Source organism: Siniperca chuatsi, linkage group LG17 (assembly GCF_020085105.1).
Source record: "Siniperca chuatsi isolate FFG_IHB_CAS linkage group LG17, ASM2008510v1, whole genome shotgun sequence".
NCBI lineage: Eukaryota > Metazoa > Chordata > Actinopteri > Centrarchiformes > Sinipercidae > Siniperca > Siniperca chuatsi.
The window spans coordinates 16,034,899-16,048,933 of NC_058058.1; the positions used below are offsets into that span (position 1 = coordinate 16,034,899).

General features: G+C 39.8%; 1 protein-coding gene across 1 annotated transcript; it reads left to right on the plus strand.

The window, feature by feature from the left end:
* The first annotated feature begins 2,894 nt into the window (after positions 1-2,894).
* On the plus strand, positions 2,895-13,772 carry galnt12 (UDP-N-acetyl-alpha-D-galactosamine:polypeptide N-acetylgalactosaminyltransferase 12). The gene is made up of 10 exons (XM_044170891.1): positions 2,895-3,900; positions 4,261-4,430; positions 5,822-6,011; positions 6,316-6,501; positions 6,683-6,800; positions 7,276-7,452; positions 9,705-9,836; positions 10,076-10,189; positions 10,658-10,813; positions 12,589-13,772. Exons 1-10 carry the CDS (start codon positions 3,545-3,547, stop codon positions 12,724-12,726), a joined length of 1,737 nt encoding a protein of 578 aa, XP_044026826.1. The 5' UTR covers positions 2,895-3,544; the 3' UTR covers positions 12,727-13,772.
* Positions 13,773-14,035: the final 263 nt, after the last annotated feature.

Consider the following 14,035-nt stretch of genomic DNA (forward strand, 5'->3'; position numbering starts at 1 on the left):
AGATATTCGCTGAATTTGACAAAAAGACGTGTATTGAGTTAGAATCACGTACCCCACCTTTAAATGGTTTCTTGTATCCAGGAAGGTGCAGACATTTGAGAGACTGCAGGGAAGAGCCGTGAATGTGGAGGCTTAACTTTGATGGTAAACACTGAGGGAGGTAGGTTGAAGAATTGAATTTGGTTCATCCATATATATTTTTTTAATATTAGCATGCTGGTTTACAGTAATGACATCACTGAGGTGGTTAGCCCATACATCATATGAATTTTTTAAAATAATAATCAATTTTCATAGTTTTGGTAATAATCCGACATTCAGTGTCCAAGGGATAGTTGGATTATATTTTTATATAAGTTAATTATACTGTAAATCATGAATGTTTTCATCTTTATAGGGAATCTTCTGATGGAGGTGAGAGGTGTGAGCAGTGGTCTTTTTATCACCCAATGGTTGAGGTGGGATCAACAGAGGAAGATGGAAAAAACAGGAGCTTTATTCAGAGGCCCCGAATGAGGCCTCCAGCATAAAGCTGGGTGAGGCTCAAGTAATGAGGGAGAGAAACAAGCACGCCAAAACAAGAGGAAAAGCATAAAAGTCGTTATTTATACAGAGGATCAGTTGTTTTAGTTTTAGAGCAACTGAATCGCACTATACAGATCTGTATTTATGCTATAAATAGTCTGTGTGATAACTGTCTGACTACTGCGTCCTCTTGATGCTGCTGCAGCTGTCCTCGTGTAACCTGCTGCATAAAGTTCATCTTCTCCATCTCCTTCACTCACTTCCTCTTCCTCCAGAGCTGAATTATCTCTGTCCCCTTTCACACATGGAATCTGTAAAATTGTTGGCTTAATCTCTCTGTTATGGGCTTTCATACAGTAGGTCCCTTTGATAGAAATGTCTATTCATTCACCTAACAGCTTGGTGGTGTGTTGGTTCGAGTGCCATTTTATTATTATTATTTATTTCCTTTTCAGCATAGATGCAGTACTTTGGCAACTTTCAACCTCATTCCCTTTAGGTCATTCTGCTCCACAGAGGCTGCATTTGTGGTATTCCACATCCACTCCTCCATTGTGACTGTCACAGTCTTTGGGTGTGAAACATTCAAGCAGAGTCATCACCTCCTGTCACACAATCTCACAGATGAGGTGTGACAGAGAGGATCAACCACTTCCCCATTGTGTCAGAGAAATGTTGATGAAGGACTTGGTTCAGTTAAAAGATCTACTTCATGACTGAGTGCATTGTCACTGGTCCAGTAAATTCTTTGAAATGCCTCTTTCACTGCCTGTGTTGATTTACTTTCAAATGGCCGTTTCCATTGTTTAGAACATGTTTTAAAAAGAAAACTATGGTATTTCCGTCCTGATGTCTTGAATGGATAAATGTATTTCTTTGTGTTTTTTGTGTCCATGCCAGACATACCTGCCTGTAGTTGAGTTACAACAGGGAGGATAATAACTCAACACACGCATACGCAGAAGTACGTATGAGAGCTCACCATTGTTTTATTTTGCCGTTAATACATTTGCACCAAATATCTGTTGCATGGAAAATGTTATCCATCATCCGGGCCTAAATGAAAACGCCCTCATGCATTAACATTAATATTGTGTCTCTGATAGACACGACAAGCGCAGTCTACCGTGGTATATTACAACACTCCGGCTGACTTGTTGCCTTCCCGTGTCTCTTTGTAGTTTCCACAATATGAGTACTCAATCAAACAGTATGCCACTCAAATTACCCTCTCGCCTTCAATGATCGCCTTAATTATTTAGCATTTTAATTTGCTTAAACATACATTTTTGTGTCAGATTTCATCTTTTGTGTCAAGAGTTTTCATATCAGTTTCATATGAGTGACAACTGGCATGTGAAATAAAACCACCAAGGTAAATGATTTCTAAGCTTGGGTCCTGGTTTCTCCCAGGGACACTAAAGGGGGTTTAGAATGTCATAGAGAATATAAATGGTTATCACTGCATTTAGTACAGTTCAAGGCTACTCTGATATGTTTTGGGATTATAATGAGTTTTGGAGAATATAGACACGTTAAATCTGGGGCTGGGGTGGTGTTATTAATATCAGCTCACCGAGAAACATTTTACAGCAAACAAGGGTAAAAATGAGTCACATGACCCACCTAGGCTATTATGTTACACACCCGGAAAATGTCAAACATTGTGACAAACACTCATTGAAAGTCAACTCAAAGTGTTTGTTCATGATCAAACATCTCAAGCCATAATATTTGTCCCTTTTAAAAGATTGATCTGCCGCCACACTAGCGTTGAACTTCACCTTCAACTTTGTCAAATTCTAGGAGTTTATACATTAAACTTCCGGTTTAAAAATTTTGCCTTCAAGTTAAATTCGCGAAAATTGTCGCAATACCAATGTGAAGCAATGGTTTATGGCACATCCGAATAAAAACTGCAGCACCTTGAGAATTCTAATTAAACTAATCATGAAAACTTTCTACCAACCAATGTTACAATACACCCTATATAGGCTATGATTACAGATAACATCTTCTTTAATATATATAAAGTGTATATAAATAAAAAGTGTATATAAATATTGCAACATATACTAAACTACATGGAAAGTGACTGGGCATTTTGCTTGGAATAAATACATTCAGAAATGTTATTATATTCAATAGATGTACACTCCTTGCATTGTGTAACTGATAACGTGGCCATGTGTAACGTGGCTTTATACGCATTCTAATATACTCCTCAAACCATTTTATGACTTTTTGATTTACCCCAAGAAAAACATTAATTACATTTTATCTTACCTGCTGATTTAAATGGTATTAGTGTAATTTAGGCACGCTGCAGGATTTTATTTTGATATTCGTAAACCGGAAACGTAACTAGTTGCTAGCTGAGCTAACTTGACAGTTGGCTCGAATTTAAAATCAAGTTTAAAACGCCGGGAGGCAAACTTCAGCCTGTTTATCTAGGTAACGCCATACTAAATGGTTTAGCGATATAGTAGTTGGACACACTTTATACTCTTGAGGACGAGTTGATATGTGTCTATTTAATTGTAACATTTCATTTCCTCGTTGAAAACTAAACGAAACAGTGGACGGTTTCTTTGTTTGATTTGACCTCCAGTGGGAGCCTACAGGTTAGGTAGTTTTAGCTAGCTAATCCGAGTTGAGATAACTAATCCGCGTTTGAAAATCCTTTCACACTTCTCAGGACACAGTTGAAGAGAGTCGAGGAAGAGGAGTGTCTTACTCCAACGTCCGTCAAAATAAAGACGTCAAGGTTCCGCTCAACAAGTTACCAAAACTCACAAGTTTGGTGGTTGGACATTTCTTAGACCGAATGGAAACTTAACGTAAACTCACATTAATTGCGCCTGAAAGAATGCGAATAAACTTGAAGTCTTAAAACGGAAACGCAAGGAGGCGTGTGAAATTTAAAGTGTCACTTCAGCCGTAGGTGCCAGCCGAGTGCAGCTCTTCTTCGGGGCATGAAACCTAAATCCAGTTTTGCATCGAGGAACGAAGCGACACGATGGCAGCCTACGTAAGAAGGAGTCGACCTAAGTTACTTTTTTTTATCTTTGGTGTCACTTTAGTGGGATATCTAGTATTTTTCAGACACAACTCCCCCGGGGAAGTGAGCGCGACGAACCGACGAGAGGCCCCCGGAGTGCGAGAGGCGACACATGAACAGCTTAAGAAACCCGTCTACGAGAAGCCCCCCTTGGATTTAAATGCCCTGGGTGAAATGGGCAGAGCCGTCAAACTGAATCTGAACGGAGAGGAGAAAAGAAAAGAGGAGGAAAGCATCAAAAAGCATCAGATTAACACTTATGTCAGTGATAAAGTGTCACTACACCGCACGCTGCCAGAGAGATGGGACCCACTGTAAGTAACCAAGTGGTGTCAACCATTGCACCAAAGAAACGCTATTATCTTACTGTAATAAAGTTCAAGGGGATTTTATACACTGTGCATACCAAACAAATCCAACTAACTGCCACTGAGACATTGTTGTTCTTAAATGAGTACAAGTAAGTCATTTGCTGTTGGGGTTGAGTAACTTAATAACTGCTCCTTGCCATATTTGAACATGTTCTATTGTGTGCACTTATTTTGGTATTTACTTAGGCAACCAAGCTTAAGCTCCATGTAACCGGCTCATGCCAGGATGTCAGTGTGCAGTCTTAACCCAGCCTCACCTCTCTCAATCCGTCTCCTAACAAGTCAGTTCTCCTCACGTTGCAGTTGCAGAGACCTGAAGTATGACTACCTGTCCCTGCCAACAACCTCCGTGGTTATCGCCTTCTACAACGAGGCCTGGTCCACCCTCTTGAGGACAGTCCACAGTGTGCTGGAGACATCGCCTGACATCCTGCTGAAAGAGGTGGTGCTGGTGGACGACTATAGCGAAAGTGGTATGGGCACATACTGATGGAGGGAGACAGACAGACAGACAGGCCCTGTGTGCAGGCAGGCTGGCCGATTGACTGTCAAGAAGGACAGAAAGGTTGTCAGAGGGACACGCAAGGAGGCACACAGATGGGTGGCAGTCACTGGTTTGTCAGAAATGAATAGAGAGGGGAGGAGGATAGGTTGAGTGCAATTAGAGATACAGGAAGGTAGCGACAGCTAGTGAAACTAAGATGTAGATAAAGGGAAATTTAATACACATCCAGATAGACTCACAGATATCAGTGTCACATGTCTGGGCAATTTTTATATGAATATACATATAACATACATATGAATATACATGCCACTTGCAAAAGATATAATAGTAATTCATAACAGTATATATTTAAATTACATGGATGGTAAATTGGAAGACCATGTGTTTCAAGCACAGTGCTATTCTTCAGAGTCAAATTGGAAGGACAGTCAAAAAATGTAGTACAAAACACCTTGTTTGTATGTATTCTTTGTCATATTGTCATGTTTCTAACAGGAACAAATTAAGAACACAGCATTTTGTGGCTAAATTAAATTAAGATGGCTTTATCATGGAGGACATCAGTGTGTTCTAGTTTGAAGTCCTTAATTTTTTTGTTTTCTGTACCCAGACTGAATTTAAGTAGCTGAAACACTTTTTTAAGGGAGTGGCTCTAAAACTTTCTGGCTCATGACCCTATAAATGAAGCAATGCCTGCCTCTCCCTCTAACGTTGCTAACATTGGCTATTTATACAGAGTGGTGAAACAAATAAACCAAACAATGTGGTGTGTTCCTATTTCAGATTGTTTCATTTGATGCATTTGAGGAGGAGGTTGTAGAGACCGTAAACTAGTCAGTATTCACAGTCAAATGTTAGAGGACAAGCACAGAAAAATCGACATTGTAATAGATTTGTGAAGTACAGATATGTTTGTATCCTCTCCCATACATCAACATACGAACTCTCAGAATGATCAAAACACCATCTAGGGGGTGCTTACTGCCTGTTTAAGAGACACAATTAATGAGATAACTTACCAAATCCCAATTTTATTATTCAAACCCATCCAAGTACTGTTGTGTTATTTTAGTGCCAAGACACCTGATGGATGATCTGAATATATTAATTGTGTAACAGACACTCTTAAAAGCTATTTTCCTTTATTAATCAACTTTACCAGCTGCTATTAAAAGCCGGTCGTGGATTGTAAATGTTGTGTTGTGCTTGTTGTCCTTGTTCCATTAATTCATTTAATGTTAGAAGTGAGTTTGAGAAACACAACTGCTCTCCGTACAAACATGGCCTTCATACGCACACATTTGTCAGACGTGTTATTTTGGTTAATTTGTTTAATTGTTTTATAATTTCCTGAAGCTCATCTGAAGGAGCCATTGGAGAAGTACATCTCAGGTTTGAGGAAGGTGCGTCTGATCCGGGCCACCAAGAGGGAGGGGTTGGTGCGGGCCCGGTTGTTAGGGGCGTCCATTACCACGGGTGATGTACTGACCTTCCTGGACTGTCACTGCGAGTGCCATGAAGGCTGGTTGGAACCCCTGCTCCACAGGTTAGAAAACCCTCTGTAGGAGAATCTAAGGACTATTTCCTTCTCTTTCTTGTGTATTTTGTCAAAGTGTGGCCTTGTGGTTTGAAAGACTCTATTAGCCCAAGTGAAGTGTCACAAAGTGAAGCACTGAATCTCTACCAGCCAGATAAAGCAGTTCTGTTATGTAGACGACTCAGTATGCTCAGTAACTGGGCTCTCTTAAGAGCAAGGGCAGCACAAAAAGTTGACATTTGAGATGAAGAATTTTCTTGCTTTGTAGCATTGCTTCTCCCTGTCACCAGCTTTTCTCTCCTTTCTCCTCCAGGATCAAAGAGGAGCCATCAGCTGTGGTGTGTCCTGTCATTGATGTGATCGACTGGAACACCTTCCAGTATTTAGGGAACTCAGGCGAACCTCAGATTGGGGGGTTCGATTGGCGGTTGGTCTTTACTTGGCACGCTGTCCCAGAGTACGAACAGAAACGCCGTCGCTCGGCCATTGATGTCATCAGGTGTGTGTATGGATCCTGTTGGGAGAAAAAAAATTGCATGTTTTAAGGATAACGTACTACAGAACAGCCCTAACGTTAATATTTATGTTACTAAACCCCACACTGATATATCACTTGTCTCATCCAGTCATAATTTATAAGATGCAGGAAAATTATTGCCTGATATTTTTTTTCTCCTCAGGTCTCCTACTATGGCAGGTGGTCTGTTTGCTGTAAGCAAGAACTACTTCCATTACTTGGGGACATACGACACAGGGATGGAGGTGTGGGGAGGAGAGAACCTGGAATTCTCCTTCAGGGTAAGAAATGATGATAGTGTGTGTGTGTTTTCTTATACGTGTTTTCTGCATGTGTAGCTTCATGCAAAATAGACACAATTCATATGCATTCTCGATATTGACATGAATATGCACAGCTTTTAGTACCACAGCACTAAAAAGGTGGGCTAGATCTGGTTTACATTTACCAAGAACTGCATCATGTGACCGCTTCTCATTCCCTGTGAAAACCATCCTGAAAGAATTCTAACTAAACAGTGAAAATAGGCCAAAGACCCTAATACTCTAATTGCAGTGAAGAATTTGAACATCTCTCTTCTCAGAAAACCGCAATTTCCCAAAGGGAAGGAACCAAAAATATTTCCCTTTAAAAACACAACAGCTTTTCTATTTCCAAACTCCTCCACAACAAGGCTGTGCTTTGTGTTGCCTGATTGAATCATGGCTGAGAGGCTAACCAAATCCTCGTGGTTGTGGTGTTGTTGATGTCTCTTAGATTTGGCAGTGTGGGGGCAGCCTGGAGATCCACCCATGCTCCCATGTGGGTCATGTGTTCCCTAAAAAGGCCCCTTACTCACGGAGCAAAGCTCTGGCAAACAGCGTGAGAGCCGCTGAGGTCTGGATGGATGAATACAAAGAGATCTACTACCATCGAAACCCCCACGCACGACTGGTGAGTCTGCACACATCGTGTGCGTGTGCATGTGTGAATGTGCTAGTGGTATCAAACACAGCTAAAACAATTTTTTAAGCAAGCATTCCGGTATATTAATGATTTGTTTCCTTTTTGGAGTATTGTGAAGGTGGTGTATTTTTTTTACAGCTGCAGTCACCACAAAACTGTAAAACAGATTAATCACTTGATTTCACCAATGTACACACTCTCAGTCCCACCCAAATTACATGCACTCTCTGCTCTCCCAAACTACACACACATACACACACTGCACTCCCACTGTGGTGTAAAAGCTCCCCTGATTAAGTGACACTTGGGATACATGAGTGGCAGACACTCAAGGTGACAGGGGTGTCAGGGCGTTCCGGTGTGTGATTACCACCTTTCCGTGGCAGTCTGTGCCAACAGGTGTCACCCACCTGTCCTTGACAGGGTGAGAGCAGTGCTAACCCATGGGGTGCCCTGCCTTTGTGTGTGTGCATGCATAGGGAGGGCTGGGCCAGCGTGTGACAGTGTAGTTAAGAGGAGAAGCTCTATAAACACAGATCAGGTGACGCTCCCAATACACCAAAGCCTCCAAACAAACACTGCTGCTCCTCTTCTTCTAAGACTTACAGGTAGACACATGCTCACACATATAAAGCTCTCTCAGATATTTAGCAATATATTGTATTAAATGAGGTTTCATTCTTATGATATGATTTTCCATCTAATTTATCTTATTTTATTGTTTCTGGCATTTCCAGCAGTTTTATGAGTTTCAGATACCTAGGTGCAGATTTTGTTGAACCTTAGATTATTATACCTGTTCTTTAGTCATAAACACAGGAGAGAAAATAATTTAGATCAGAAAATGGATCACCAGAATTTTTTTTCTCACTTGCCTCTCAGGGCTTCTGTAATCCCTTCAGGATCAATTAATTTCCTTTGCTTGAGATAAACTCAGGCAGTGAGATGTTTATTTGTGTTTGGTGTGACTAAACTACACCTCCACTTTCCAAGCCCACAATCTAGGTAAGTTGAGTCAGTCTAATACATATATTGATGGCTAATTTTAATATTTCCAGTAGGCGATTACATTGTCATCCTCGCCAGAGGAAAAAAACACTATATTGGGGTTGCAGGATGACGGGTCACTGAAACTGTTAAGTTGATGAGTTATGTGTCAGTCCATGTGAGTTATGTTTACAACTCTTGGTTAATAAGTAATAAGGCAGGGTGACCTAAATAAACAGGATTCAAAATGCAACAGCGTATCATTTTCAGGGATGACTCAGACTAAAGAGGGAATCTGTAAGCATGTTTATGTTGTTTTCCCACTGCCTATGTAATCTCCCTAATTGGCACCTCTCTGGCCTCTTGTTGCTACTTAAGTTTTTTCAATGACCCTTTACTGATCCATATACTGGATTGTGATTGGCCTGCTAGTTAGTCTTACATTTCCTCTTCATTGGCATTTAAATAGCACTTGTACTGGTCCTTAATTTTCCCCTTGTTGGCCTCATATACTGTAGTGGCCTGCACTGGCCGTCATTGTCCTCTGATGGTCCTTAATGATCCCTTCCATTGACTACAGATTCTCTCCTTTGGGAATCTGTCTCTTGACCAAATAAATTGATGAAGGGCCAATTAAAGCCGTGTTTGGGCAAAACACCAACATCCATCATCCTGCAGTGCTGCTGAACCCTTCCTCCAGCAGGGAAGTTGCAAACCAAAGTCGAGACTGTTCTTCCCTGCACTGTAGCTCCCTAGTCATGATCAATGTGGTGTGTGTGCGTAACTATGTATGCATAAAGGTATTAACGTAACTCACACGTTGTTTGCATTTACTAACATGCACACACACAAATACACAGGTCGATCCTCTTGCTCTTGTTTGACTAGGGTGTAGGAGTTGTTTTCTGTTAGGAGCTCTGTTTGTTTGAGGGCATGTTATTATTAGGGATGTAATCATGTAGAGTTATGGAACAACTATAGATGGTGCTATTGTATACAGTTTCAACACAGAACTATGCTATGAATACGTCCTCTGACACTGCAGCTGTCTGACGCTGACTGCATCAAGAGCGTACACACATAAGGTCTTTATTTGAAGATAAGATGCCATTGATTAATACTTATCATCATGTAATATCCATATTAAAGCAATTCCGTTCTACCTAATATTGTTTTGAATCTCAGGGTATTAAGGCAGAAAGGTGGAACTAAAATAATACGGTGAAACTATCATTTGTGGCCTTTGTTTCTAGGAGGCCTTTGGAGATGTGACAGAGCGGAAGAAGCTTAGAGAGAAGCTGGGCTGTAAGAACTTCAGGTGGTATCTGGATAATGTTTACCCCGATATTCACGTCCCAGAGGATAACCCAGGCATGTTTGGAATGGTGAGAACACATCTGAGTCACTGATAGAATATGAATTTACCAATTCCCACCAGTTTGATTGAATTTAATCAAGCTGAGCAGTGCAGAGACTTATCAAAAAGGTCTTAAAAGTGTGATATTTCTTTACAGTAAGATTAACATTTGCGTTCATTTCCTCACCCATATATGAGCTATTGTAAGCTATATTTTATCAATACCTGAAAAGATCAATTGATGTGACTGCTTTTTGCTCATTACAGCTGAAGAACCGGGGAAAGACAAACTACTGTTTTGACTACAACCCTGCAGATGAAAACGTGGTAGTGGGCCAAAGGGTCATCCTCTACCCGTGTCACGGCATGGGTCAGAACCAGGTAATGGACGTCAGTGTTTCTTAATGCATTGTCTGGTGAAAAGTCACTCCAGTCTTTTGTAATTTTAATTGTTTTAACATTGTGAAATAATAATAGGGAATAATAATAATAATAATAATAATACACATTTATTAGTCTGTTTTACTTGAGAGCTAGAGAGTCTCATGTTTCAAATCTAGCTGTTGTCGTTTTTGCACTTCACCACATAACATTTTCTTGGTAAAAACACAGCACTACATATGCATGTACAGATTATCTGACAGTGACTGACTTTACATCCTTCCGTTATAACTGACATCCTGCAAAAATTAAACAAAGTTTCCATCAGTTAAGTGAAAATTGACACTTGAGTCACATGCACAAAAACTCTATTTCTTTATCAGCACAAGCATTTCTATATTAAGTGAGGTTTAAAAATTTAATGAAAAGATTTAGATCGAAAACCAGCTGTTTCGTTTCCTCCCGCAGTTCTTTGAATACTCCATGGATGGTGAGATCCGCTATAACACAAGGGACCCTGCTGGATGCATTGCGGGTGACAACATCAGTACCTACCTGACTGTTCACCTGTGTAGAAAACGAGGGGAACCTGTATCTGCAGACCAGAAATTTGTCTTCCGAGAGGTAAGGAGTATATTTCTGTGTTTAGTGTGTGTCTGTATCTGTAGCTTTTAAATCCAGATTTAACCAAAGAGGCGGTGTGTGTTGTCAGACAGAGGTGAAGGAGTAATGAGACAGTAAGTGATACGGTGGCAGTGAAAGTGCAGAATGGAATGAGTTTTGAGAGAAAGTCCACAAAACCGTTTCCTTTCGAATTTTCTGACTTGTTCATCGTGCCACATTATTTATTACTCTCTTTCTTGAACCATCACTAATGCTTCACAATATGCTGAGAACCAAATTCTCAAACACTGACTCGTATCCTGCCTGTTTTCCAACTCCACACCCATCCAATCACCTACAGACCTCTCCTCTTTCTCCTTTCTCTTGCTGTTACAGACCCTCTACTCATAGGTGCAAATGTGTCTATTTCTTTTGTGCCATATAAGGACAGGGTGAAATCAAAATTTTGTGATAAATTGTTTTATAAATCAGTTTAGAAAATCTCATAGTTGAGTAGGCTTTTGGCAATATATATAATTGTCTTATTAATTAGAATATTGTAATAATGTAATGATGAAAGTGTTTACTTACGATGGCGTATTAGGGCCATTGTTGGTATAAAAAAAATAAATAAATTACAGTGCTGGGGGAGGGGGATAATATTCAGATGAAAAAACTCTGAATTTCCAAGATAAAAGTTGTAAATTTATGAGAAAGAAACTCTGATATTCTCTGAGATACATTTGCGAGAAAAAACTCTGAGATTAAGCCCGGCTGTATATGTACCCCTATGCTTATAGCGAGCAAAGCGTAGCGTTGCATATACAGCCGAGAACCAGCTTGGTCCAAGGTTAAAATGAATTGTTGTGGTAGGATTATAATAAAGGAGTTGGACACTGAGGGTTGTGGGTTGACCCAAAAGGTTCACTAGAGCCCAGCATCTGTGTTCAATTCATCCACTAACAAACCTATTTCTTGCCAATTTCTGACTTTATAATCTCAGATAATATCGTTTTTTCTCTCTCGAAATTTACGACTTAAATCTCTTAAATTTAAGTTTTTTTCCCCTTCCCCCGACCATGTAATTCAATGTTTTACTTTTTTTTTTTTTTTTTTTGCCTACAATGGCCCTAATACGTTTTCGTGATTAGTGGATTGAAGCTGAGAGAATTGAATCACGAGGTCCCTGCCAGGACCAAAATCTAATTCATGCCACAGTCATGTCAAGCACATAGCTGAGCTACTCCACAGGTGTAAGCGCCACTGTGGCTGATACTAAACTGTAAATCACAGAGCACCAGCAAGCTGGGTATTTCACCACAAAATGCTGCGAGTTGTTTAGCATGTGCTTAGTGTAGTCACGCCACACCAACGTCAGTAGCTAAACCACGCTACCTAAATGTAAATGGATCCCAGAAGGACAGAATGGATGTAACAAGGGTGCAAGAAGCAGAAGAGTGGGGAATTGGACAGTAGATGGAGGGAGAAGAGAATGCGAAGTGAACAAACATGCAAAAAAGGATAACTAAATGGGCTGATCAATCAGAGAAGAATATCTGTTCCAATAGTAAGCTTTGGGGGTCTTAAAACAGTGTTGATAATAAATCCTAATGTAAAATTGATAAAGATAATATCACTTTACTAAGCAGCTGTTCTGTCACAGACAAGTATAGCGCTAATAGCTACCTTTTTTAACTACTTGTTGGCCATTTGATTGATTAACCAGCGCATAACTATTGTGTTTTAGTATTATAATATTACTTTATAATGCATATTCTCCACCTGGCTGTTTTCAGGACGGGAGCCTGTACCATGTGGTGAGCCAGAAGTGTGTTCAGGCGTTAGACAAGACAGACAACGGGACACCAGCCCCCTCACTCCAACCTTGCTCTGACAGCCTCTACCAAAAGTGGTTCTTTGAGGAGAGAATGTAACGGTATCAACCTACAATATACAGTATATACAAATATATATTTTTCAATCAGGGCCAATATCCTGAGGAGGGATATGGGTGGATTGAAATAAATGCTTTTTGATATGTTTGCCTTGCCCTAAAAGGAGCCCAAAGGAGGAAGCGTCTGTGCTCCCTTCCAAACTTCAACCTTTGCACATTTCTGTGCCAGCTGGATTTAATAGACCAATAGAAAATTATACTGATAATTATGCTGATGAGATACTTTGTGTGTGTGTGTCGGAATATATATATATATATATATATATTTAGGAAAAATATTTTCTTGTATTGTTGTTTTTCTAATCAAGGAGATACTTGAGAATTATTGATGACCTGCACGTTTTTTTTTCTTGTTTTTCATTTACACACTCCACTACTGGTAAAATGTTTGAGAATGAGATAAATTTAACTGACTTGCTTTATGTACACATGGACAAACACGGAAACACCTGTGTGCACCTGTCTGAATGAAAATAATAACTTATACCTCTGTCAACAAGCTCGGAGCCTCTTGTGAGCTAGTGGCTGACATTATTTTTCAGAACCATATCATGAGGCATTTTAAAATGTTTGCATCGTCTCCTGTAGAGGGGGCCAACGCTCCTCTCTGCAGGTTCCTTTCTTTCACTGTGTTGTCTGTTTGTCAAGAGAAAGTGGGACAAATCTACAGATATTTTGTTAAGAACCTTTTCAGGACATTTTGAGTGCTTGCTACTCTTACATACTAGTGGCTTCGAAAAAAAGCCTTAGATCACAGGCATTATGAAAGTACCTAGTACCTCTTCATATTAATCACCTAACTACTGATAACAGGAGAAAATCCAGTGTTATTCCGTTCTGCTTTGTCTAAAGTAATTTTGCGATGCATATTTAACTGAGGTAAAATTACATGTTTCATTTAGCTAGTTTTGTAGTAATTTTTGTAACTTTTTTCCTCGACGTGGTGTACTTGCCTGTTTTGTGCTCTGTAAATGGTGTACAGCTTCAAAAGACTAAATCATAGCCATATTTGATGGATTTACTTCATGTGGTGTCAACTATGTTTATTTTAAATTATGTATTTTCTAGATAAGACTAAATTACTGTGTTATTTCATAGCTTCACTGCAGATGTATCTCAACTTTAGCCTTAAATAAGTGGGAATTTATTCACTTCAAATGCAATAACACTGAAATCACAAGAATATGATCTTCCCCATCTTACTTGTCCACTTGGAGCCTGTAGAAAGTGATGTAAAAAAAACATATAATTCTATTTTAAGATATCCCTTCAGGTTAAGATCATGAGGA